Below are 27,060 nucleotides of genomic sequence, written 5' to 3'. Positions count from 1 at the left end.
CGCTACTAACGATAGTGGGTCGTCGAAAGAAAGGCTGTTATCGAGAACAATGGCGGTAAATCTGGTGCTGGTGAGCGGGAAACACCAGCAGAGTGAACGTCAGAATGACCTCAGACTTTGAAGTCAGTCTATGATGTTTGTATCACCTATGTTATAATTATTTCTGCAGTGTCTTCTTTTTCCATTTTATGCCAGGTTATTTACTTGTGTCGTCTTTCAAGCCCCATGTTATAAGGATGCATAAATATGGTCAGAACGTGCCAAAATGATGCCTTAATTGCACGGAAATGATTAGTGAGTTGCCGGCTGCATGAAGAGAAGGGACCAACATCCGTTTTAGCGACGTTAGTTTTCGAATTATTTTGCTTCGGCTGAGGGCGTACAATAATGCGGTTGTCTGATTTTGTCTTGGAGGCCTGCCAAATCGTGGTGTCTGCCGCAGCGGAGGAGCTGCTCGAACTAGCATCAGATGCAATCTTGGTGTGGGGTATGCATGATGTCAGGTCATTTGCATGTATTAGAAATGAGCTCGTCCCCAAAACAGACGAAGTCACGGGTGGTTTGCGCAGTTTGAGAACCATTTCGAGTATGCCGTCGCCGACTGCTCAACAGCTCCTAAAACTAACGGGCGCTAATCCCACACCTTCCATGTTTGTCGGATAGTCCTCGGTGCTGGAGGCTGTGAGTCACCTTGGATGCATGGGCGTAACCACCACTGGACAAGGCGGGGTCCGAGCCCCAGTGACGTTCAGGTAGATGGAACTGTTTTTGCGTTTTAACCATACAAAGCTACGCCGAAACTGAAAATAAATTCAGTAAAATGTATGTCATGGCGTTGTTCCAATTACGTCCGTGAATAGCAGATGAGCGCGTCTGCCGTGGCGTGAGAGAGAGGAGAGAGAGAGAGAGAGAGAGAGAGAGAGGAGAGAGAGAGAGAGAGAGAGAGAGAGAGAGAGAGAGAGAGAGAGAGAGAGAGAGAGAGAGAGAGAGAGAGATAGAGAGAGAGAGAGAGAGAGAGGAGAGATGAGATAGAGAGAGAGAGAGAGAGAAGATAGAGAGAGAGAGAGAGAGAGAGATGAGAAGACAGCCACGCTCATGCTGATCAAATAGCTGGCGTCATCCAGCAGCTCCGAGTCTGCCGATTTCCCCCAGCTATAAACCATGCTGCTCATCACAGAGAACGCCATTAGAGGCAGGCCTATTCCAGGCGCGAGTGCGAATAAGCTTTGCGACCGTTAAAGCGGTGGCCATGCTGTTCGTATGTTTGACACTGTCCGGCTAGTTCTTCACGGTTGCTGTCTTTTAAATGCGCTGCCATACGTGCACCTCTAACAGTGTGTTACACAGAGGTGATTACTTCTCAAACTAGGTTAGTGACTGCCAAACTAGCCACAGAGTTGACAACCACTGGCTGCAAACGAGCAGACAACCCGTTGCTCCATCTCAGTGACCGTTGCATGTTTAGCAGAAATCGTGCTCCCGGGATTTAAGACACTAAGTTCCTAGACACTGACCAGCACTTATTCCGAGAGGCTGGTAACCCGATCTCTAAACTGACATCGCTAACAGTGACCCGCGAAAAGCGCTGTGCCCACTGCGTATGCTTCTCTTATGGGTGCAAATAAGGCATTCAAATAAGGCGTTCGACGCAGCAGGTAACCTTTAGCGGGTGTCGTGCGTGACGAAGGGGAATGGGTGATGACCTCATGACCAGCGGCAGTTTCCCTGCCAATGCTACGTCATTTCGTTTCACCTGCGTCCTCTGAATCCACCGACACCGTGATTTCTCACCATTACCCACGGCAGAACGGCGTGAATGCGCATCATTTACTTCCGAAAGGGCCCCTTTCTTCCCCGAGTGACCATTAGAAAACAATAAATATTTGACGCACCTTGCCAAAACAGATTTAGTTTCAAATGGTCGGCGAGAAGACGAACAACAAAAACTGCGGCGTCGATTAGCCAGCCATTGAGATCGCCGACGCGGAGCGAAAAAGGTCGCGCAAAAACCGGCTGCCACTACCGGCGACGCAAGGGTGCGGTTTACTCTTCCACGTTGTGCGACTTGGTAAATTAGCTAAGGTTTCATGAAATATAGCCCCTGACACGCTGGCCTCCCGAGGCAGAGGCAGTCCTGCGACAACAAAAGCAGCAACGCCGCTGGCCTCCCAGGAGGCAGTGGCAGTCCTGCGACAACAAAAACAGCAACGCCGCTGAGCATTCCAGGAGGCAGTGGCAGTCCTGCGACAACAAAAACAGCAACGCCGCTGAGCATTCCAGGAGGCAGTGGCAGTCCTGCGACAACAAAGACAGCAACGCCGCTGAGCATTCCAGGAGGCAGTGGCAGTCCTGCGACAACAAAGACAGCGACGCGACTGAGCCACGAGCTCACGCTGGCCTTCCAGGAGGCAGTGGCAGTCCTGCGACAACAAAAACAGCAACGCCGCTAAGCCACGAGCTGCAATCGAGAGCCCACCGTGTGGGGCCTTCGCACACTAGAACGGACCTTCGCAGAGGTAAATTGATGTCATGCAGTAACAGGGATTGGTCGTGGTCTTCCGTGTGGGGCCTTCGCACACTAGAACGGACCTTCACAGAGGTAAACTGATGTCATGCAGTGACAGGGATTGGTCGTGGTCTTTTGATTTAATTTGTATTATGGAAAAAATGCAAAAATGATACGGTTTGGAAAGGATGGCAATGGATCAACGTAGTCAGTACATGGATGTATTGAAAGCTACCGTTTTTTACTGCCATTTTCTCTGTAAACACGCGTTTGTTCTCATCTGTAGTGACTAATGGTATATGCATACCTGACTGCTTGCGAGCGTGGATACCGGTATCATACGTAGACGCTTCATGAGTAAATCAACTACCCCACCATTTGCCTGCGGAATTGTTTCCACGTTGAAAGACGTAGGATCCCATTTATATTGCACTAAAATGGGGAACAAAAAAATTAACTATCTCCACCCAAACACATCCTGGTTACGGGACTCCGGGGTGGTGTGGGCGTTCTTATCGGGCTGCGGCCGCCATATGGGCTGTGTCGTTCTAACAATCTTGATGAGTGACCATACAAGAGTGAACCGTTGCGGCTCTACGCGGCACAAGATTGGCGTGGGCGCTCGGCTGTTGCGTCAAGTCCATTGTCACAGTCCCCCGCATGCTGACACCCGGATATGCTGAGGACCCTCGCTTCGCATCGACAACAACTCCTCCCATCGCGAAGACCGAAATGTAAGAGCTCAGTATAGGCGGGCGGGCTTACTGTCTCAAACTGACTGATTTGTGCAGGGCTTCACTTGATAGCACCCGGTTCCCGTGTTTCATTACGCGTGCACAGCCGTGTAAGCTTGTGAATGTGAATGTGAATTGAAATCGTTTTGGGTTGAGGCTTAATATCAAGTTGAAGCAAACTCTGTTGTGAATACCATAGACCAGCTCCTCAGCTGAGCGACTTTGGTCGGAATGTGGTTTCACCCCAAATTTGACTTTCCACGTACTGGCGTGACCCGGCCAGTCCATGCCGTTCTGACTGTCCGTGGCAGGCGGATAGCTGACGGTCAGACCAATCGGACGAGGGCTGGAAGGGCGCTCGTCTGACGGCACGTGTCTGCCACAAGGTGCACGATTCTAGCGCTCTTCCACCTGGGCTAACACGGCGACAGATCTGTCACCACTTGGCCGAAATAATTTCCGAACAGTCTTTAATTAATAAAGCGTGAAAAGAAGTGGCCTTCACTTGCAAATGTTGCTATGATAGACGTCATCATTAAGTGTCCAAAGGGTAGATAGATGTATCAGTGTTTGTGCAACATACGCGCGTACGCAGGAGGGGTGTAGTTTCCCACTGAGCTGCGAGTTGGCCTGGAAAATGGGCCACATTCGGGAGGAAGCTATTTTTGGCCTATTTTGGTTGAGATTTAGCCGTTTATACTCGTCGCACCCTGTGTTCGTTTACGCTGCTCGCTTCTTTTCCCAACCTGTTTTGAGAAACTTTGTTCCCGCATGTACATGCAGGGATATATAATTCAATCTTGTAAAGTAGTGCAATGTTGTTCCAGAAATCTCTGCAAGTCCCTGCCTATTAATATTTGAAATCTACTTCTTATGACTTGAAATGTGAGCTAGGCGTTTTCACGATCGTGATGGCATGCTTGCTGGGCATATTTTTACATCGTTTGTTTGACGCGTGCAGTGCGTGTGTCTGAGTGTGTGGTATGCTTGTATAGATGAGTTTGTCTGCTGAGCGTGGTTCTTAGCATCCTTACCTTTGACCTTTGATGCGAATCTCAGCATAGCCACCTTACATATCAGAGGGGAATCTATTGCCAATACACACAGATATCCGCACATCCGCACACATATGAAACTTTTGCGGCCATTTCATGGGATAACTGGTGTGTTTGTCGCATAGAATCAGTGCGTTGAGTGAGCCTCGAGACCCATGACCATCACTCACCGTTAAGTGAATGTATCGAGATGTCATGAAATAATTGAGTTCAGCGATATCTAGGTTTCAGCGCCCATATTTTAACTGCATGCAACGTTCGTATTGGTAAAGAGTTTATGTTGCCCTATTTTGTAGATACGGGCTGAATGGCTTCTGCGATCAAATCCAATATTTCAGGCTTAAAATGGTGCCACTTTGTGTGATCGAAATAGTTTTGAGGTTGCAAAACAATTGAAGCTGCGAGCTCAGTTGGTAATATTCATGACTGACATGACTTGATCCATGACTGTGAAAAGGTCTATGGTTTTAAGACTGATTGCATTTCGCCATCACTTGCTGCAATCGGCAAACGCGTTTGTGGCTCCAGCGCCCAACATTGCATTGTGAAACAGTCAAAAGCATTATTCGTTGCTCTCGCGAAATATCACAGGGCGTGATGTTTCAAACCATTTTTGAACGTTCGCTAGAAGACACAGTTTGCGCGATGCACAATTTGGTTCCAAGTCTAGGTAAGTCAGCATGCTGCTGCTGATGCTTAGCATGATAACGTCAGTTGGTGCACGTACTGATGTTTTCCGGGGGCTTCAATGTGAGTTATATGCTCGGTGTTATTTGGGGTAAAATATTCGAACAATCACAGAGAAGAATCCCATAAGGCAGAAGAATAATGGGCGTGCGCATCGCGGCGCTAGGTTACACTCCCGTCAGGTATCCCTCCCGCCCTTACATGAGCCCTGCTGTCGCCGGTGTTCTTTAGGAGTGTTCTGTCAACACGTGCCGCGCAGCCGTTATCAATAATTGCCCCATAATACATGGTATCATGAACTGGAGACCGGAACAAATAAAACCCATATGACTAAAACTTTCATAATACAAGTTGCACTACCAGTAACAAGCTTGGAAATACTGATGAAAAAGTTCTCAGATAATTTCATTGCTGTTTATTCCTCGGCTGATGTGTCATGAGTGAAGCGCTCCATATACCCACCCTGTTATCGCTCTCATCTGCATTGAAGAAGGAACAATGGCAAGACACCGTAACTGGGCTCGGAATATTCATCGTTTCATGCTTTGGCGTAATGCCAGCAGTCGCTCAAAGCACACCTATGGAACCGCGGAACGTAAAGAATCGTGTTTGGGAGGCATTATGTGCGACGTAGTCGCCTGAACCTCGAATCAAATCCAGGTTCGTGCAGTCCGGTTTGGTGCGAAAACGTCAACTCAGCAGCCCGCCTCCTTTATATCCTGATAAGCCGACAACATGTAAAGCGGAACAACCATAAACACACCTGCACGGATCGACACCTCGATGTGAATAAAACGGCCGAACTTTCACAGGATGACACCATCTATTGTTTCCTAATATGAGCAACACACTTGCTATGAGCAACGCCCTTGGAATCAGCAACACGGGTAACGCTGGTGTCTTGCCGGATATAAACGCTCGAAGTTTCTCTAAGAACTTGCGTACCGATGCAGAGTGTATGGGAACATCACACAATGTTTCACAGTTTTTCACGCATGACGCTGTTTTGAAAATTTTGTTTGCGTTACCTAACCTGTACGACGTATTAATTGGCCAACATCCGTATTATGGTGTGACACATCCAGATGGACCGGTGTGAAGCCTCTAGACATGGTCACGGTCATGGTCATGGTTATGTAGGGCGAGGACGATACGAGCGCCAAGCTCAGTACTTTGTATGCTCTCTGTCTGCACGCCAGAGCATCCACTGAACATCCAAACAGAGACATCAGTGCGCCTCCATCATCATCCTTGTGGTCTCTGCCCGTACCCGGTGATCTCTGTCCGTACCCGGTGACCGTTGCAGGTGCTGCATGCCGCATTCCCAGCTCCAGCGGCACTCTGCACCCTGTGCGGCGCTCCAGCCATTTTGCCAACCACATACTGGTAGTGCCACGTACAGAAAGCCATATCATTCATCTATGATCAACCATGCTGTAGCATAGCATTCGCAGCATGTGCAGTGCGCATTTGCTCTGCAAGTTTAGCGTGCCGGCCTCACCACCGTCACCGGAGAGTACAGACGCTGGCTGACGTTATCAGAAATATGACGTCACCGGGGCGTCGGCCGTCTGAGCGCGAGGCTGCCACAAGACCGGTCCGACCCTCGGCGTCGAAACTGGAGGGCGCTCGCACCGTGTGGGAACGCGCTCACTGCGGTCAATACCAGCCACCGCCCAATACTGCTCTTCTTACCACTGACATGGGTAGATCGGTCACTCAGCTATCGATACACGTGCGCTGTGAAGTCTTAGAATCGTTGGATATGGTTTTGGTGCAGTCTGGAATCTGTCCCATTTTTTCTGGTGAACTTTGGCCGAGTTGACCTTGATCTGGCTCAAATCGCACGGGTCTGAGAAAACAAAAGTAGTTCAGACTCGAGCGTGTGTTCACTCGGACTCTACCACACTTGCAAAACGCTGCAGCAGGCTCGTCGGCTCGGCTGGCTCATATCCGGATCGCACGTGAGTCGTGCTCAAACGGCGGTGCATCGCTCCGGCAGGTGGAGCTAAGCTTCGGCAGAGCTGAGCTGATGGTCCGTCTCCGGGGGTGGTGAGATGTGCTCCGACGGCAGTAAATCGCTCGGACAGGTGGAGCTGAGCTGACGGCAGAGCTGAGCTGATGGCCGTCTCCGGGGGTGGTGAGATGTGCTCCGACGGCAATAGATCGCTCGGACAGGTGGAGCTGAGCTGACGGCGGAGCTGACCTGACGGCCGTCTCTGGGGCTGGTGAGATGTGCTCCGACGGCAGTAAATCGCTCGGACAGGTGGAGCTGAGCTGACGGCGGAGCTGAGCTGACGGCCGTCTCCGGGGGTGGTGAGATGTGCTCCGACGGCAATAGATCGCTTGGACAGGTGGAGCTGAGCTGACGGCGGAGCTGACCTGACAGCCGTCTCTGGGGCTGGTGAGATGTGTGCTGACGGTGGTGGATTGCTCAGATAGGTGGAGGTGAGCTGACGGCGGCAGTGGATCGCTCAGACAGGTGGAGGTGAGCTGACGGCGGCAGTGGATCGCTCGGATAGGTAGAGGTGAGCTGACGGTGACAGTGGATCGCTCAAATAGGTGGAGGTGAGCTGACGGCGGCAGTGGATCGCTCAGATAGGTGGAGGTGAGCTGACGGCGGCAGTGGATCGCTCGGATAGGTAGAGGTGAGCTGACGGTGACAGTGGATCGCTCAAATAGGTGGAGGTGAGCTGACGGCGGCAGTGGATCGCTCGGATAGGTAGAGGTGAGCTGACGGTGACAGTGGATCGCTCAAATAGGTGGAGGTGAGCTGACGGCGGCAGTGGATCGTTCGGATAGGTGGAGGTGAGCTGACGGTGACAGTGGATCGCTCAAATAGGTGGAGGTGAGCTGACGGCGGCAGGGAATCGCTCGGGTAGGTGGAGGTGAGCTGACAGCGGCAGCGGATCGCTCGGATAGGTAGAGGTGAGCTGACGGCGGCAGGGAATCGCTCGGATAGGTAGAGGTGAGCTGACGGCGGCAGGGAATCGCTCGGATAGGTGGAGGTGAGCTGACAGCGGCAGTGGATCGCTCGGATAGGTGGAGGTGAGCTGACAGCGGCAGTGGATCGCTCGGATAGGTAGAGGTGAGCTGACGGCGGCAGGGAATCGCTCGGATAGGTAGAGGTGAGCTGACGGCGGCAGTGGATCGTTCGGATAGGTGGAGGTGAGCTGACGGCGGCAGTGGATCGTTCGGATAGGTGGAGGTGAGCTGACGGCCGTCTTCGGACTGGACCGCAGCTGCAGAGGGAGCAGGCATCCCCAGCCGTCGCAGCAGCCCGGAACCGCAGCATGTGGTGACCAGGGCGGCCGTGTCCGCCACGCACCTCAGTCATCCCGTGACTGCCGACTGCTGACTGACTGCAGGGGAGGAGTGTGCTCCGTGCGTTCGTGGACGGCTCCGGTATGCCCTCATATGTCCAGGACGGGTCAGGGGTCACCTGTCTCGGACCGCCGATTGGGGTAAGAGTGGGCGATGCAAGGTTTTCACCGGCACAAAGGAAAGAAGGACCATTGTTTTTTTTTAAGTTGCGTAACCGAAGTACTGCCAGTTTTTAACATCGTCGTTGGTAATACTATGGACTGAAATGCCCACATAACTGCCACTGTCACTAATCGCACACACTCACCTGCTACCGATCCAGTATGCCTCGGAAAATTGCGGAAATTCTGCTATAAGTGGCTTTAGGAGCTCACATCTCCGTAGCAAGTCAGGACTGAGGTGGTCTCAACAAATGTCAGAGCCTTCGTCTCGCCATATCGGTTTTTGTCCCTTAATTAAACCAGGCATACATACGGAGACGGGTCTTTTGAGGTGTTTATTAATTGATACAGGGAGACGCGTATGATTTGATTCTGCATCACATCTGGACGGGTCCGCATTGCAGCACCTCAATCCATGACCGGCGTCGGAAAATGGACGCTGCTCGCCCACGTTGACGGTAGGTGACGCTAGCCTTACATCTAGTGGACGCAGGTGGCGCTAGCGTTCGCAATGCGGCCCACTTGCGCCCTGTTTCGCACGGGTATGAGAGCGCGGCAGTGGTGCCCTGTCCAGGAGCAGAGCCCACTGACTGCCCAACGGGAGACGCGTGTTTTCAGCCGGCTGGAGCATCAACCGCGTCAGCTGAACCTGGCTGACAGGAGCTAACCCAGACGGGAGCGACCATCACCTGACTGTCGAAGTGATAACCGTCCGCGACTGCCTCGCACTAACAAGAGCGACACCTCTCATCATCCTCAGCAAACACCATCATCATACGAATCTAAGTAGACTGTGTGTGGCTTGTGAGCATGGGGCATATCGGCAGTAAAATGGACCGCCTGCTGCAGAAAAGCGACCGAACCCGACCACGCAGCCGGCGTATAAGCGGATTGGTGTCACCCCCGTCCAGCCAAAACCAGGCAGTCCCGGAACAGGACTCAGCTGTTTGTTCGGTACAGTCATGCAGCGCGTGCGTCGGGTGCCGCTGTACCCCGTTAGCTCCCTGCGTTCCTCAGTCTAGTCGCTGGGCGGTACCGTCTTGCCAGTGTGCCGCACGCAACTCTTCGTGGAAATTCCACAAGTACGTGATTTCGCATATGTATCATCGGAGCTTTACCACGTACTCAGCTGATCAGGCTACATGGCGTCGCCTGCCTCTCACCCTGGCAGGAAGGGCGGGCACCGCGGACAATCAAACCCCGTGCCTCTGGTTTCCCAGATGCGCAATGGTCAAAACAGACGCGTTAACCACTACACTATCAACACCCTCACAGAAATTTCGCATAATAGATAGCTTACCGTCATAGTGGGTTTATCTCTCCAGCAATGGTGCACAGTTGGCAGCAGTAACGAAAGCTCAGGTCACATCGTTTGCAACGCTTCACTTAAAGATGAGACGGTACTGTAGCCTTGTTCCCCGTAGAATTCTGCTTTCAGGAGGAAGGAGAGATAGATGTAGTTGTATTTCGGCCACATGCCTTTATTGAAACGAACGTCAGGTGTAAATTCAAAATTGTCTGCTGATCCCGCTCGGCTTTTCAGTTTTCTGACAAAAAGATGGTGTATGAGCCTTTCAGGTTTTTTTACAGGACTGAAAAATCCGAAAAATTGAGTGGAATCGGCAGGCAATACAATACTGATGTTCGTCCAGATAAAGATGTGTAGCCGAAATATTGACACATCTATCTGTCCCTTCTCCTGGTTATTTTACAAGGCATAAGGCTAACAGTACTGTCTTATCTACATGCATAATTTTCCCCGCAAATGCCCTTAGCCCACGATTCATTCATATTTCAAACCTATCCCAACAGTGGTATCGCAATTGAGCCTGTTTAGCTTCGGCTGTTTCCTCGCCAGCTGATGCTATGTTGCTAACATACCACGCCATATGACAGTTCATGGCACACAATTCGACCAGCCCGTGCAATGTTGACCTTGTCTACCTCTTCTGTCCCGACCTGTGTTGTGTTGGTATCACGGACACGGAAGAATATATGGCACAATGCGCCGAAGGTCGCTAGGTCCGAAAGGCGAAACCTCAAAACCATATCTTTCCACAAAGCGTAATACCCACGGTCACGTTCCATGTTTCATTCCGATGTTACAAGAAGGAGACGAATAGTTTGTAACGACGAACACAAATAAACCACAGAAAAGAACGAATACTTCGGAACGACGAATAAAAAGTCCACATCACGCAAGTTAGATTGCTCTAATCGAAGCACCACATACATAACCTCTTTTCAAAGATCTTCGGCTTTGCCCGGCATTTCAATGACCGATAAGGGCCCTGTTGCGATGGTGACGGGAAAACAATGGCCGAGGTCTGGTCTCCCTGTGCGGGGAATCAGTCGTCTGTGAGAACTCTCAAAGGTGCCCTCATGGCTCAATGCAGTAGTACTCACAGATCCTTTATAAAAGAGGCGAAATACACACACAGAGAAACGCCGAAACATCGGTCGCATAACTCGCCACGCCACGGCTTGCGGTGAGCTAATGCAACGGAACAAGCGGCGGAAATACGTTTGTGAAATATCACAATACACAGGACAGCAGACAGTTCAAATATCAAAATAGCACTATACTACGCCAACAAGCAGCCAGGCCGGTGCTCAAGGCGTACGGTTGTAGCGATCGCCAAATATCACTGTCGGCCAGGCCCCGGATCGCGCGCGGGCGCGGCCCACGCTCATCCCGTGCTGTCTCGCAGCACGTGCAGACAGGCGCCGCCGCCGCCGTCCGTGACGCCGCCCCTCCCCTGGCAGGCGCCCTGGCATCAGCCAACGTCCCACACAGCGGGTCGTCTCAGAACGTGCTCGGACACATGGGTAGGGTCATCTGGCCGAAGAAATTCATCTCGTACATGCAGGCGACCGAGAGAAAGATGGCGTACCACACCAGCAGGCTGATTCCGTACGCCCGCGAGAGCGTCCACCGGCTGATGTACGTGGCCGCTAGCAGGAACAGCACCGTCGAGAACAGGAACAGAGTCGAGTACAGCATGCCTGGAGGGCAGACCGGCTTAGAGAAGCAACAGACGAGGTCAGAGGTCAGAAGTCAGTAGCCGGACACGAGGCTGGATGGCCACAGAGCCGACGTCAACACCGGGGTAAGGTCATGTGCTTTGTCCTGGTGAGGAAGGTGTCGTGACGACAACGCCGTTTTGAAATACAGCAGGAAATTGGTTTTAGGGCTACGTATTGACGCATGTGCCCGCTAGGGTCTCTAACGACGTCTTATTCTGGCGGAGACCGAGGCTCATGATCCTTTTAGATCCACATTGGTGCTGAAACTATTCAGATACCCATCACCTCGTAAGGCAGGTCGAAATTGCGGTATTGCTTTGCATCGTGTTTTGGCTGCTTACTTAAGTCGAGTTACAATAGCAGCTGACCAGCGGCCAGTTTCAGCACCACAAATAGTCGCTGGCCGGTACGGCACGCACTATGCATGAGTAGTGTAGAGTAGTGCTGTGCACGGAGCAGATCTTTAAATGTTTTTGGCTTCATGTTTCAACGCAACAGTTCATAACACATATTATAATGTCGAACTACTCACATTCTGAACATTCTGGACGGTGCGGCCGCTGCCCACACTGCTAGTGAATCTACAGCCAGGTGAGCAGTCTACGTGGGGCAAAGCACTACTTACCGCCGCTGTCGACTTCGACGTATGAGCCCGGGCTCACGAAGGCCGTCGCGACGAGCCATGGCATCCCCATGCAGAACAGAATGTCGAACACGTTGCTGCCCAGGGCGTTGCTGACAGCCATATCACCGTACCCTGAAACGGCAGGGACACACAAATTTGCCCTTCCGCCCACGCGATCGTTCGGACTCAACGCTGCATCCGGTCTGCGGACACAGGCAACAGCGTCCCGGCGGGGCCGGGCGTGTGTTCGACAGGTAAACACAGAACCATCCTATGAGATGACAAACAACAGCCAGCATGTGCATGTGGCTGGCACCTCCATACGCTTCCTTGCCCCCGCCCACTAACCGGCCCGCCCACGAACAGCAAACGACGTGGTTATACTGTGATCCATGGAAGTTTGTATTTATCGCCGGAAAGTTCATGTCTTGTGTTATCTGTTCCTATACACCGTGGAGAACAAATACACAAGATATTAGCATCCTGGGATTAAGATAAACACCAGTGGCTGCGAAATACATTTTTTCGCAGCCGGAGCATGGAGAAAATACCCACCCACCATAACAACACACATGACACCTTGCTACATTTTGATGACGAGCATCGGTAGCTGGCAAAGCCGCCGGTAACTACCATCTTCCCCGTATCCATGATGTGTCTGTGCCCTGAGCATCCCACGCAAGACTACCACGCACGTTATCTGAAACAGCAGGGAGTCTAATGAACCCGAAATTAGCGTGATACATGTCAAACGAGCGGCACGACCCGGTCGGGGCTGGATGGCGCCGTATGCGACGCACCGTCTTTGGCGACGGCGACGCTGGCCAGCACGTCCGGAATGGACACGCCGATGGCGACGAACGACAGCCCCATGATGGTGTCCGGTATGTGCAGAGTGAACCCTGTCGGACATCACACAACACACACACAATGAGTCGGACGGTTCGCAGCAGCTCGAGAGCAAGCTGGACAACAACAGCAAATCAGCATCAAGGTCAAGACGGACATCATTCGTTTCGGAGGTGTGACATTCTTCACTGCGAGGCTTTTTGTTGTTGTTTTGTATGTCGATACATTGACAAAGGTTGGAGAAAATGAGGGTCAGTGCCCTAGACTTACAGAAATAGCGTAAGTGTATTAAAGAGAGCGTTCCACACTTGTATGACGTTTTGAACTCCAAATCATGATCTGGCCCTGTTTGGCAGAGATTGATGGAGCCCACAGCAACATTTAGCACGACCCAGGCATTACTCTCTGCGCATGTTGTACTGTTTCCGTAAGTTGCATTATCCCAATGATTTTTGCTCTAACGGGTCTGGTGAGGAATCAGCTGATCTGGCGTGGCTCCGCACGATGAGTTAGGAGTGCGTTGTTGACGCGTAGTTTGTGCCAAATGCTTGCATGTTTTGGAGCATTTCTGTCTGTAAGCTTTCAAATACCTGAAAAGGTAGCAACGGACTCTAGGTACGTACAAAGCATCTATTTTTGTAATCACTGCATGGGCAGCGACATTCGGCTCAACGGATATTTCTACCTCTGTTTTTTTCTTTCAATGTTGTATCGCTGACGGATCTTTGCCATGCACCGAAATATCATGAAACTACTATGCACCGAAATGTCATGCGACCCACTGGATTACGACCTTAATTGCTGTACGTGTTGTTCGGTGTGAATTCCCTGGCAACGCTCCATCACCCGTGCGATCGCCTCTTTCATTCCTGGGCCGTGGGTGGAACAGATGTGTTAACCACACCCTCAGTTGTCTATTCGGTCACGGCTTTTTGTTCAGTTTTCACGATAGCAAGTTGTCACAGATTTTCTGACCTCGACTTCAAATTGGCACTGACAGCGACATTGACACTGACTGGCGCTTTGAGTGTTTTTTCTCAAAACATATAAAAAGTGGTAGACAGTAAAAAGTGGCTCTCAGCACTGTCATTGTTTAAAGGACCAGCCAGCCCTATCGAAATGTGATTTTAGTTACATACTCAGCGTGTCGCCCAATGTTCTTCTGATCTACTGACACATAGCCTCCTCCGCATCAGGAGTGGCCCCCCAATATTGAACAAGGCTGCAAAGCTCTGGCACTTACAGGGGCTACAAAAGCACGTGAGTATGGCCTATCGGTGAGGTTATTTATATTAGTGCTTTAACACGCGCTCGGGTGGGGGAGGGGGGTCGATTTGCCCGACCCCAAAGCTTTTTCCGGAATGATTTCCGAACGGCGCGGCGCCGGATTTTGCATAGTTGTAGGCAATTGAAAAGAGGGTCTCTTAGTTTCAGAAAATTAGATATAACTTGCGAGATCGCTGACCTACGGCAGGTCAAAGTCAGAGCATGGATTCAGCGAAAACATTTTCTAGAGAATCGTTTAAACTGATGCAATAACGGAGTTCTAGACGAAGCCACACATCTCTCAGACAGCTTCTTAGGCAACACAACAATTGAACAAAAAAATCCATTGATCTGGGGCCAGGTATGAAGACCAGACCAACGACAAACCAACCTGTTTATTACTCTAGAACTTCCTGTGTGAGGTAGCTTTTGGTGCTCATTTCGAATTTGTTGACAACAGGAACCGTATAATACATATTCTATGGACTTCTTAAATGGCAAGACGGGTCACTGCCCTAAAATGATCCAAGGTCAGTAATTGTTTTAAGGAGTGTATTGTAAAGCATAATCTTTGACGTTTATTGAAATGCAAAATTAAAAGCGTTCTTGTATAATTTTTATCACCATGACCTGCGAAAGGCTTAACAAGGTCAAATACCTCGAATGAGCGTCAGCGACCTTTTGCTCAGAACAGGTATCTAGGTTCTGTGGGCACTTTGGACACCAATTAGGAGTTTGACATTAGTTGGCCATGTCTGAGTCGAAGTTCATGACTTAAGAACCCCGAACTTTGACGAAAGTGAGTTCAGATGCAGGTTAACATGCCTTCGTAATTTGGTGTCGCTAGCCCTCTTAGTTTCTGAAATCTCAGGGGGATCAAATTGACCCCCGACATCCGAGCGAAGGGTATTCAACCGGCCGCCTGAACGTGTGTTAAGCCTATAACATTCTGGCCGAATACGTGGTGCAAAAGTGTTCTCATTTTAACTTTCCAAGGCTTGACAGGTTGTTTACATGTTAACACCAATAGTCTGCTGGTCTTAGGAAGAATAAAGTTATAATATATTTTAGGTGAGCCCGTCTTTTCCAATACCTGGCGGCAAACTAATGCCTCACCACCGGTTGGGGTCATTATCGAAACCCATGATCTTCCGACCACAAGTGGCCGAAATAGCGATAGCAGAATCAAATGATCTGTTCGCCTGGCATCACCAGCTAGCAGGGACTGCAGACGGTGCATCAGTGCGCGTATTCTGAACCCATGATGCCGAATGAAATCGGTAAATATATATATATATATATATATATATATATATATATATATATATATATATATATATATATATACGTCATCAGTAAATTGCAAGATAATGGCAACGTCTCCTCGCAACATGAAACCCCAGCTAGACCTGGTCTTACTCGCCGTTTACGACTCATACCACAGGGCTACCTTGCACACCACATTCATGACCTGTACCAAACTATTTCGAGCGCGAACCCTAGAACATATGAGCTACACCTTATCTGGTCTGGTCTGGTCACCATCTGTCAACAAAAATAAAAAACGTCAAAATGGCCAAAACCAGAGCATCATATATGGGCTGTACAAAGTGTACAGCGGTGCCAAACGCATTGGCTTTGGTCCTCATAACCAGCCGGCTTTCGCCTGCAGGGTGGAACCGGAGATCCATCAACACCCCTGTGGTTGAAATTACCTTATCCACCCTGTTCACCATGCTTTAGAAACATACGACCAGAACAAACTAAAACGGTTTTTAGTAATGTGAGTGGTATGATCTTGTTTATTATGACGCGCTCGGGCGGGGGTCAAATTGACCCTCCCCCAAAGGTTTTTCCAGAATGGTTTCCGAACGGCGCGGCGTAGCCACGCCAAATGTTGCACAGCTGTAGACAATTGAATAGCAAACCGTTTGACATCACAAATGTTGATGTGCCTTTTAAGGTCGCTGACCTATGGCAGGTCAAAGTCAGGCCATGGTTTCAGCGAAGACAATTTCTAGGGAATCGTTTAATCTGACACAACAGCGGAGTGTTTAACGAAGACATACATCTCTGAGATGCTTTCTTAGGCACCACAAATACTAAACGAGCAAATTACGTTGACCTAAGGTCAGGTATGAAAGGCGGACCAAGGTAAAAAATAAAGCTGATTTATTACTACAGGGCTTGCTGTATGGGATGGTTTGTGGTGCTCATTTCGAATTTACTGACGGCAGGAACCGCATTATACACGTTCAATTGACTTCTTAGAGGTCAGAACAGGTCATTGACCTATCATGACCCCGGCCGACATTTTGTTTTAGGAACATACTGCCTAGCGTAATCTTTGTCGCATATTCAAATGCAAAACTCAGAACAGTCTTGTATTATTTTGGCCACCATGACCTTCAAAAGATCAAACAAGGTTACTGGCCTCAAATGGGCTTGTGACCTTTTGCTTACAAACAGTTGCCCAGGTCCTGGGGCTCTTTAGAGATCAATCTGGAATTTTGACCTTGTTTGACCTTATTTGACCTGACGGTTATGACCTAGGTAGCTCAAACTTTCACCTGAGTGAGTGCACGTACAGGTCAACACACCCTGTAAATTTAGTGTTTATAGCTTTCTTAGTTCCCGAGATCTCAGGGGGTCAAATTGCTCCCTCCCCACCCGAGCGAAGGGTATGTAGCCGGCCACCCGGGCGCGTGTCATGGTCTCTCGACTTGAAGTATCAACAACAGCGTTGAGCAACGATATTTCATGCAAGTGATGTTTATAAACTAACCTAAATAACTCTGATTTCATAATGGCTAGAGACGGAAGATTTATCTGTACTTTGCCTTATTGTTCTCGTAAAAATATGACTAGTTGCATGTGAAATATTGTTGTTGACTTCATGTAACAACAACAGCGACAGATCTTTACAAATGGATACCCGGAGTACCCGGAAAAAGGCAGCGCTAGAGGCTGAGAGAGGCCGTAATCAGTTTTCGGTTGTTTTCTGGCTACAGCTGGAGAAAAGGATGTTGCCTGCGTGGGCTTAAGCACGTTCTTGAACACACAAAAACGCCGGTGGCTTTCGTTGAAAAGTTTGGGAACATGTAATCTAAGTGCACTTCAACGTTGTTATAGGGCCTTGCCTTCAACTTGGCAGCTGGCCGCAAAGACCGGCAAATCCTGCAGCTGGCCAGGGATTGACTGCGGATGGCTAGAGAACGACAGCAGCTCGCCGAAAAGGCATGCGGGGATTTCCATACTCAGTGTTACTCCTTTCGCTCACAGTTTGGAACTACCGGAAAAATAGTGTCAGCGTTTTCCAACACAACGCAGTATTTTGGTGGAAGATCCAACATGTGTTTTACCCACAATTTCATCGGGCAAAAGATAGGCAAAAGCCACTAACAATGAGCTTTACTCTAGACAAACAGTCGAAAGAACTTCATTCCAATTGGCTACGCCACAAAACAAGCTACTCCACCTCTTCTCAATCACTCGCCGTAATGTTCCGTCCCACCGGTTCACCCTTACCCGTTGCGTAATTAGACGCAGTCCATAACTTACATCACGCACGGAAGGGGAGAGGTGGCGTGATGGAGTGCAACGGAAGTGTAACAAGGGAGGAAGGGAGAGGGTTTGGACAGCGTAACGTTACACTCGGGTGTGGTTGCAAACCATGCTAAAATATATTTTAAGACCGAGTTCTAACCTTACAGCCGGACATCGATGCTTTCTGGTCATGAGGTGGAACATGCTCGCTATTTGTTTCGCATCTCTAGCTCAATTAAGGGCCAAACGGACATTCACTTCTTGGAAAATACGCTTAACGCAACGTAACGAGGCGGACGGGGAGACTGGCCGTCCAGCGTAACCTGCGCGTAAACACGGGTGGAAAGAGCGTTGCAATGGCCAAGAATGTGTCACGTTGTCTATGGACGTCCTCTTACCGAATGGTCCGTTTTGAGAAGGCAACACTGGCATGTAATCCCATGCTGAGATGCCCGTCCTTTCCTTCTGAGCTAGCATCCTTCCCCGGTGTCCCAATGCCCCCCCATCCCCCCCCCCCCCCCCCGGAACCTGATGGCCTTCATCTGTCATCGGATGGCGTAATGGCCTCCTGACATAGCTGCCTGAACTCCACGCATCACACGCTCCAGCGTGCACGAGCCCGCCAGCATGACACGGCGGCGGCACGGGTGCCCAGAGCTCGTGGGCCGCTCGTATGTGCCGCTCACTGAGCAGACGGCGGCACTGGCGACACCCTGGTCCGCAGCTAATGGTCCTAGCTTCGTGACGTTCAGCGCTGGCACCGGCGAGCGGGCGACAGCAGCTTGTGGACGTCCCAGTCACGTGCAGGCCAGCGGCCATATATCGCGAGATAAACAGCACTCGTGCCAGACAGACCAGGGCCCCACTGAGCTGTATAGGTCATAATTACGTAAGTTGTTCAGTGCATTAGCGAGGTACCTTATTAATATAGATAAGACAATAGTATTAGCCTTATTCCTCGGAAAAACCATGAGATATAGTACTGCATATATATATATATATATATATATATATATATATATATATATATATATATATAGTACTATACCCAACTATATATTCATTCTCCTGTTTTTTTTCCGAGGAATAAGGCTAACACTATTGTCTTATCTATGGGCTGTATAGGTCGTCTGAATTTAGCTTTAATTTTTCGTGTATGTCTCCTTAAGTATTTAAAGCACTATGGCAGGGATTATACAAATGAGCGCCAATGAACAAAATACTGGTGGTCATATTGAGGATTCATGACACATACTCTATTCATGTTTGTCTTTGTGCCAAGTACAGCATGTCAGCCATCGTCTGGCTAACGCGTTGCATTATATACCCACCGATATCAAACCGCACGGCATTGGTGGATCCTGCCTTGCCTGGGCGTTATACATGTATAGCTGCCATCCACGAAGTGCATCTCAAGTTCATCTGTTTTGGTTATTGCTGCCTGGCATTCAAAAGTCAAAACTTCGCCATTTGCTGCTACTATCTAACTGGTATTTATTGCAATATTATGAGTGCCTCCATCAATAGCATCGCTTCACTCCTCACAAAGTTACTCCAGACTAAGAATGGCAGAAGCCCACTTAATGACTTCTATATTCTCAGTAAGTCCCGCTTCCTTCTGTAGTTTGCTTCTCTCATTACATCATTCCACGAAAAGAGCAGTGAACATAAAACACGTTGTACATTCATATCAATATCGATGCAAGCACGATAATTTATGGAAAAAGTTACGTTCTTGCAAGCCGCAAATTCCTACACAGCTGTTGGAGTTGCGGTCAACCGGACAATTTCACATAGGAAAACCGTGCCATTACAAATGGAAGACCAATCGTCTTACCGAAACACTGACTCTGGCGCACTCGTTTCGAATCAGTCAGGGCAGCTCAGCTGAAATCGTTGTGTTGCTGATGGGGAACGCTCGTCCGCGGCGGAACGTACCACCAGGTCCCAAACGGATGAAAGCCGGGCGGTATTGTACGCGCAAGGCGAGCTTACCACCTCCCACGTCTCGCCATCAGTATGGATGCCGTCGTCCGGCATTCAGCCCGGGCGAACGCATTGCATTCCAACATTCCCGCTCACCTATCACGGTGATCATCCAGATCATGAGGTAAGAGTAGACCGATATCCAGACCATGGCCATGACGAACGTCAGCGGGAACCACGAGCGCCAGCGTTGCTTCCCCACGTCCGGCATGGTCACGTAGCAGCTGGTCACGATCGGCAGCGAGATCACGAACATAAACCTGCCGGCATGGTCACGTAGCAGCTGGTCACGATAGGTGGCGAGGCCACGAACATGACCCTGTCGGCATGGCCACGTGTACATATATATATATATATATATATATATATATATATATATATATATATATATATATGTAGACCAACTGAGCAGCAAACAGGTAACCGAGCGAAACAGGGTCATGTAGCATGTCGGTACAGAAATCAGACAGTAGAGAGGCACGCATATTAATCAGAGCAAACTGCCAGAAAGCCACTAATAACGGACGGCGCATTGATTTCGTAATAAATCGCACATATCTCACGACACTCTATGCCTATACACATGTCTGTCTAATCAGCTGAACCTGTTGAAATCTTCGTAGGCTAAAGCTGAGGAACATTGAGCATGTACGTGCGAGCTCTCAGGCCGAGCATGTCTTACTTGAACTACAATACTAGCTTAAGTTGTTGGGCAGCTTTCCACAGCAATAATGATACATTTTGAAACCTTTTGTTCTATAAATGATCAGGCATTTGCATGCAATTTGCATGCAGCCAAGCGGAACAGGTGATTTATTGCTGCGGAATTGCAATATCATCATGATTTCGTTCGCCCGTGCGGTGAACATGGAAAACTCTTTTCACAATTGTGGAAGCGTTGCAGGATAGGGGTCCAAACCAGGTCCAGACGTCGACGGCCTGGTATCGCAGCAATACGGAACTAACAGAATCTGGCGGAGGAAAACACGGACGATCGTAGAGGCAAAAGCGTCGGCCGCTGTATGCACATGGCTACGCGCTTTCTCGCGCAGTCACGTCTGGGACCGATTTGGGGCGTTTTCAAGGGGTGATGGCACATATCAGCAGTCAGAGCAGACGAAGAGTGAAATCCGAGCTACAGAAACGGTGAATGTAGAGCAAAAAGCTGATGTAAATGTGCCTCAGAATTGCTCGACCCCTTGTGTGCCAGTAATCGACCGAAAAATGGTCAATGTAACTTTTTCGAATTTGACCTCCGATACACTAGAGCCTAAACCGGTCGAGATTGGGGCATCAAGACTACACAGGTGCGTTAAGTTGCGGTGATTAACGTCCACAAGAACTATTGGCATATTTATGGTACTCTGGTTGCAATCGCAGTAATCGTCGAAATGACAACCAAAATGTTTGCTTCAAGGTTTTAGTTACTTAAAGAAAGTAAACGTGACAAAAATTACAAGCCCGGCCGGCCTTTTTTAAACGTTGTTTTCCGTTAAGACTCACACACACCTTGCGTATTTGCTCCATACTCGCTGCAGAGTCTACAGTCAGTTAGCTCTTGCAGACTAGATGTCATATTTAAGCTCGCGGGCACACAGAGCACGGGTAAAGAGTTCAAAATTAACGCCTCTAATCCGCGTTAGCTGAATTCTGCAGAAGCCGCAGCACATTCTGCGTTCCTCAAATGTTCGGCACTAAGGAGTTAACACTTGTTAGCTCTTTTTTCCGCACCTTGCGACCCTTTCGGGCTTACCTGAGGCATTTTTATCCTGCCTTAGCTGACTGGTCGCAAAATCTTCGGCAAGTATGTGATCAATACGCAATGTATGAGTAGGCCTTTGTGTCAGCGTGTTTCTAATAGGTAAATTGCGACGAAAAACAGACTTCTCAACGCATTGATGAATCCTTCTAGTACTGATGGTTAGCACCGGAAGATTCCTGGTTTAATTACCTTATTTGTGACGTCGTTTACGTCCTGAAACTGACAAATTTAACATCTGTTATCACCCCTCTCGTTCCGCTCCGAACAAGGTGTCTTACGCGTTTTGTGACCTAAGTGATCCACGTGTCTAGGCGATAGGCCCTGCCGCGTCTCGTCGTCCGTCATCGCGCCGTTCAAACGGCGCCGCGCGCCGGCGGGCGCGGCTCACCCGTCCTCGATACGATCGGCGCTCGTGTGTCGGAGGACGACCCTGGCTGGACGGCTCGTCCTCCATTGCGGCCAGTTGAGCAATGGGCGGTGATTGCGCCTGAAAACTGGACCATCTGCCGGCCGGGGGACACTGGACGACCCTGTCCGTGCCCCGCCGGCCACCGGTCGCCCGCTATAAAACGGACGCGCCTCGCAGACGGGGCATTAGCTCATCTCGGACTGCTCTGCGAGCGTACCACTCCAAACCGACTGTCAGCATGAAACTGGTGGGTACAAAGACATAATTTTCTATGTTCCCGTTTCTTATAATTAAGCTTTGCTTACTAATGACGGTACAGTATTTCATCGTCGGCTTGGAATGAGACCACTCACAGTCACATATCCAATCTTATACACGCATCTAACTCATGTTTGGCAATTGTCTCGGTTCAGCGCTTTCCCCGTTACATTGTCGGACGCAATGCTCCACGTAGCTCCGTACACCGCACCGCTCCGTCCTGACGGAGGTGCGCCGTTCCGCAGCTGGTGTTCGCCGCCGTGGTGGCCGTATGCGCCGCCGCTCCGTCTCGGTCCTACTCGGCGCCCGAGGCGCGGGCCGCACCGCTCACCGTCCGCCTGCTGGAGGAGGCCAGCGAGAGAGACGGCACCGCCGGCTACAGCTTCCGCTTCCTCTCCGACGACAGCATCGAGCGACAGGAGGTGGCCGCCGATGGCTCGGTCACCGGCTCCTACAGCTACGTCTCCCCCGAAGGCATCACCGTCAGCGTGCGCTACGTGGCCGACGCTTTCGGATTCCGGGCGGAGAGCGACGCGCTGCCGACGCCCGTGCCGACCGAGTACCCGACGCCCGACGTGCCGTCCACCGACGCTTCGGCCGAGGTCCGCACGGTGGAGCGATACACTGCCCCAGAGCCTGAGGTCCGCACGGTGGAGCAGTACACTGCCCCGGAGCCGGAGGTCCGCACGGTGGAGCGGTACACTGCCCCGGAGCCGGAGGTCCGCACGGTGGAGCGGTACACTGCCCCGGAGCCGGAGGTCCGCGCAGTGGAGCGGTACACTGCCCCGGAGCCGGAGATCCGCACGGTGGAGCGGTACACTGCCCCGGAGCCCGAGGTCCGTACGGTGGAGCGGTACACTGCCCCGGAGCCGGAGGTCCGCACGGTGGAGCGGTACACTGCCCCGGAGCCGGAGGTCCGCACGGTGGAGCGGTACACTGCCCCGGAGCCGGAGGTCCGTACGGTGGAGCGGTACACTGCCCCGGAGCCCGAGGTCCGCGCGGTGGAGCAGTACGCTGCGCCGGAGATCCGTGCCACTGAGGCTCCTATTCAGTACGAGAGGGTGCTGGTCGGCTACCGGCGCCGCTACTAGTAAACTGCAGTGACCGCTCTATTGTTTGACCAAGCACAGGACAGACTGCTGGCATGCGAACTGGGCGACTTCTGTGTCCGCCACTGTCCAGTACTTAACCTTCTGTGTGACGCCTATGTAAGACACAGAGCGCTCCTGCTCGGCCGTGCTAATGAACTTGCTGCTTGATTTTGACACCCATCAAAACATGTTTACATAACAAATTGGTGTGAGGGCTAACAGAACTTTTGGCGTACTTTTGGCAGGCCTGTTGGTTGGAAAATTGTAACGATTGGTTTCGACCATGCAATGATCCCATTTCCCTCACATTTGGTACAGTCGTGTCCGTTGGGCGCCCTGTGTTTGCTGCAAATAGCCGTGTGCATCGCTAGTCTATTTATGTGCAGAATGTAAGACTGAATGAGACGCGTAATAAACAAATTATTCAGAACGAACAACCCCTGTTGATGCAATACCCTTCCATTGAAAAAATGACCTTTGAGAATCACACCACTGTGAAAGAAATTGAGCCACGGTAAAAATGCGTAGAACGAACCAAAGCAGCAGCCGCCACTCTTCCTCCCCCACATACAAATAATGGAGAAAGCACATATAGCCACTGTTCATCTACTTCATCTACCGCGACATACCTTACGGCTGGGAGGTAAAGGCCAAGAAACAAAAGCCACGCCACTAGTGCTGCAATTCCGACCTGGACCTTTCCCACTGTCGCAGCAGTTCGCAGCGGGAAGATATCGAAATCACGCCGCCGGAGGTCCCTTCACCGTCCTCCCCGTGTTCGGCCCCAGGCACGGGCCGTCGCCAGGCGCGCGTGCACACTCACCGGTTAAAGCATCCGGTGGGCACCTGGAACGGGCTGTGGTTGTCGTACGGCACCTCGTGCACGCCGCCCGTCATCTCGCGCTGCACGCCCTCCGATGTGTCGCCTGCCAGGAGGACGTGTCGGGTCAGCAGACAGATCGGTCAGGGGCGCTGTCGGGAGGACGCGTCGGGTCAGCCAACGCAGGGCGGTCAGGGGCACCGCCGGCGGATGTGCCGGGTCAGCCGACAAGGGCCGGTCAGGGGCACCGCCGGCGGATGTGTCGGGTCAGCCAACAAGGGCCGGTCAGGGGCACCGCCGGGAGGACTTCAAAAACTTCGGTAATCTGACAGGGTTCCTGTCCGACTAAAGAATGTTTTTACGTGATTGACAATTTGGTGGGGGTAGCAAAACAGCCGACTCAGAACTTGGATTCCGTTTTTTTCACGTGATGCTGTTAAATCGACGGATGTCCTTTTCAGCAGATACATTGGCGAGGGGTTTCCGCTCCAACACGTAGTCGCCAGACCGGGCCTCTCCACCTGCTGCGCCGTAACGGCGTGCTCGCTCCAGTAAGGCCGAAGCGAGGTTGAATCTGACTGTATTAGATCGCCCACAAAACATACTTGATTCAAGGAAATATATTTGTGCCGTTTCCAAGTCGTAAGCAGGTCATCTTCCACCGCAAATAGATCAATCTCCACCGTCCAAGAATATCTTCAGCTAGATATGTTCACGATTGGCGTCGTCAGAAGTTTAAGGTTGGGACCGGGCAAAGCAATCACGGGGAATTAAGTCTGCAAAGCCGGAAATTACCTTCAGACCTGGGGTGTAGTCTCCTATTCAGCTGGTTCAGGGCGGGGGCTTCAGCCCCTTCTCCCCCATCAATTCGGGCTTCAGCCCCCGAATTCCGGTGAAAACCTGTTGGTTACTTTTTGGCGATGGGCTGAGACATTTCTTCACCATTGAGTCAACCCTCCCCCCCTCCCCCGTCAACCCCTTTTGCAAAACCGCTCCCCTGCCACGGACCTATCCCTGCCCAATGCTTCCAGATTTAGGAGAAGCCCCGGATTTGGCGGGTTTAATTTGAAGTTGGAGCGAGAACACCACCCCTGGTGTATCCTCTTGGCCGGACCTGTGATTTCCATGCACACCACGGTCCGAAGAGCGGGGACTTTTCCGGGAGGCATACCTCCGTCACTTATCAGCTGAAGCCGATTGGGCCACTAAAAATGGTGATTGGCTGTCGCAATTTTCAAGGGAAATACTTTTTTGTTGGTTTAGGAAGTAACGATGACACGGGCCATCTCAGCAGAAGACAATTGGCCCACATTCATTGCACACCCTTAGAGGTGTATCAGCAAATTACAACGTTTTTAAATACGAATTTTCGCATCCCCTTTAGGTCCTCTTTCCCTTTAGATCCCCTTGCGGAGAATCAAAACGTTCAGCAGCTGTTTGCTATCGACTTTAAAGCAGGCAAGGTTATGCCATGTAACAATGTTAAATCGCCCATTTTCTTATTTGCATGGTGCCGCACACTAGTATGGGTTATATTTGCATGGGAAGCAAACAACCTACCTACTGTCACTCTTGTGTATAACATAACGGTGCGTATTTCTATGATGATTACAGCAAAGGGAAGTTTTCCATACTTAATCCCAGTATCACTAAGCCAGACTGACCTAGCTGATGCCACGTGGTATGAAATTTACATTTCGGATCCCAACCACGCTAATATTGATTGACCTGTTTGCATTTTGAAACGGTAGCATCGCATATCATCCTCTGCAATCGCATGCATGCGTCAATATGATGTAACCAATGATACTCCGAAACTTATTTGTAGACGTTGTTAATTTGTGCATGGCGAAGTTACACACACGGGCTATACCATATCAATCACTCACAGGCTATCTCTTAGTTCGGAACAGCGTTTTCACGATTGAACTGCAGTGGATAACTTTAATACAACTCCCTGTATTGGGCTGGAGCATCTTAACTTCGGCCAATTTAGGACGCTTCTACTGCTGCATAAATTTGCACTGGTATCGATCGTTTCCAAACATAGCGAATAGCAAAATATGAATTTGATGCATGAAGCGCACGCTTTCTAACAACAAAAATCGATTATCAAAATCCTTGCTTGATATTTTGCTATCTTTCCACACAAAAGTCACATCAATTGTGCGTCAGTATGTACGGAAAAATGGAGAAACAAATATGGCATTTTAGGCCAGCGTCATTATCACTAGCGCAGCAGTTAAACGCGAATGGTCGGTTAGATGACGAGCCCAAATGCTTGCGAGCGCAACCTAAGCTTTCATTTCTTTGCATAGATTTTCGACCAAGTAGTGTTCACTTGCTCCGACTGATGAGTACTGCTCATTTCGAAGCAAACTGTGTTGCCTTTTGTACGGGGGTGTCGAACTAGCCAAGATAAGCCTTCGCCTTGCTCGCTTTGCCAGGGCCTTTAGCAACACCACTGTCATCTACGAATATTGGAAAACAATATGCATACATAATGGCTCCAGACGCTGCTACTGCACTCTCGGCCCCGCCTGGCCTGTGCAGTGTACGCGGTTGAGGTCATGACAAGGCAAGCAGTCACTGCGGGTTACCCGAGCGGCGAAGCAGCGAACCAGCATCAGCAGCCGTCGGCGATAGATGGCAGAACAATCGGCGACCGTCAGCGGGGTGGCGCGCTGCGGAAGGGGTTGACGCGAGGCGGCAGTGGAACGAGCGCGGCTTTGGGTGCTGGTTTACCTGTTTGTTTCTTGATGAGTACCCAACAATTTAACCATGCCTTATCGGAGTAAGCGGATATTTCAGTTGCTTCTGTTCTTACTATCAGGAGTATCAACTTGCAGAATTTCTGCTAAATGATTCAATCTCATTACGTACGTCATATCTACTTGTCAGAGCTGTCTAGATGAACAGAGTAGTGTCTTGCGTCCTAAAACCCCATCGTCATT

The 27,060-nt window shown here is 50.4% G+C and overlaps 1 protein-coding gene across 1 annotated transcript in view; it reads right to left on the bottom strand.

Moving 5' to 3' along the window:
• Positions 1-10,500: 10,500 nt before the first annotated feature.
• The window catches only part of LOC119111226 (putative sodium/potassium/calcium exchanger CG1090), a gene marked incomplete in the record, with an annotated part of 29,747 nt that continues 13,187 nt past the window's right edge, over positions 10,501-27,060 (bottom strand). The window contains 7 exon segments of the mRNA XM_037235044.1: positions 10,501-11,473; positions 12,120-12,251; positions 12,920-13,021; positions 19,863-20,026; positions 22,693-23,131; positions 23,762-23,778; positions 24,110-24,212. Of these exon segments, the coding sequence (XP_037090939.1) occupies positions 11,274-11,473; positions 12,120-12,251; positions 12,920-13,021; positions 19,863-20,026; positions 22,693-23,131; positions 23,762-23,778; positions 24,110-24,212 (1,157 nt within the window).

Source organism: Pollicipes pollicipes, unplaced genomic scaffold (genome assembly GCF_011947565.3).
Source record: "Pollicipes pollicipes isolate AB1234 unplaced genomic scaffold, Ppol_2.1 Scaffold_7261;HRSCAF=8764_pilon_pilon_pilon, whole genome shotgun sequence".
Taxonomy (NCBI): Eukaryota; Metazoa; Arthropoda; class Thecostraca; order Pollicipedomorpha; family Pollicipedidae; genus Pollicipes; species Pollicipes pollicipes.
This window is presented reverse-complemented; position numbering and strand designations above follow the sequence as displayed.